Below are 878 nucleotides of genomic sequence, written 5' to 3' on the forward strand. Positions count from 1 at the left end.
GGCCCCCAGCTGTGAATATAGGGGGAGCTTCGCTGCTTGCTGCTGCTGCTGCTGCTGCTGCTGCTGCTGCTGCTGCAGAACCACTGCAGCAGATACCTTCTGCTGCTGCAACCCCATCCCCATCCTCACCAGCAGCAGCACCAGCAGCAGCAGCAGCAGCAGCAGCTCCTTCTCTCCCCCCTCCTCCTCCCCCTTCTCCTTCTCCTTCTCCTTCTTCTCCCGCTGCTGCTGCTGCTGCTGCTGCTGCTGCTGCTGCTGCTGCTGCTTGCTGCTGCTGCTGCTGCCGCCCCCAAAACCTAACATGCCGCAGAAATATCTCTGAAGCCCCCCGCGGGATATCCTGCAAAAAATCTCGGCTCACCAGACAGTCCCCGCGGGGGGAAAGTATAAACAACTGGCTCAGCATCCTAAACCCTAAACCCTAAACCCTAAACCCTAAACCCTAAACCCTAAACCCTAGGGGGGAGAGAGAGAAGGGAGGGAGAAGAGAGAGAGAGGGGATGGAGGGGGGTTGTTTATTTAGATAGGAATGGGAAGGGCATTGCTTGGGGGGTTTATGCAATGACGCTAAACCCTAAACCCTAAACCCTAAACCCTAAACCCTTAACCCTATATAAACCCTCAAGACAAGGAAGAAATATATATGCGGTGTATATTATACTAGACAAACCCTAAACCCTAATCCAGTGAGTTGTAAACCCTAATTTCTCTGTTTTATACACTCATTTGTTTTTTTTTTTCTTATACACAAACCAAACCCTAAACCCTAAACCCTAAACCCTAAACCCTAGAACGCAAACAGCTCGCAGACTGCGCATGCAGGGGGCTGGCTGCTATGCCTAAACCCTAAACCCTAAACCCTAAACCCTAGACACATT

At 51.5% G+C, this 878-nt stretch overlaps 1 protein-coding gene across 1 annotated transcript in view; it reads right to left on the reverse strand.

Moving 5' to 3' along the window:
* Positions 1-303, reverse strand: part of EMH_0039600 (uncharacterized protein) — a gene marked incomplete at both ends in the record, with an annotated part of 555 nt that extends 252 nt beyond the window's left edge. The window contains one exon of the mRNA XM_013495418.1: positions 1-303. Within this exon, the coding sequence (XP_013350872.1) occupies positions 1-303 (303 nt within the window).
* Positions 304-878: the final 575 nt, after the last annotated feature.

This window comes from Eimeria mitis, genomic scaffold, assembly GCF_000499745.2.
Source record: "Eimeria mitis Houghton genomic scaffold, Emh_scaff1564, whole genome shotgun sequence".
NCBI lineage: Eukaryota > Apicomplexa > Conoidasida > Eucoccidiorida > Eimeriidae > Eimeria > Eimeria mitis.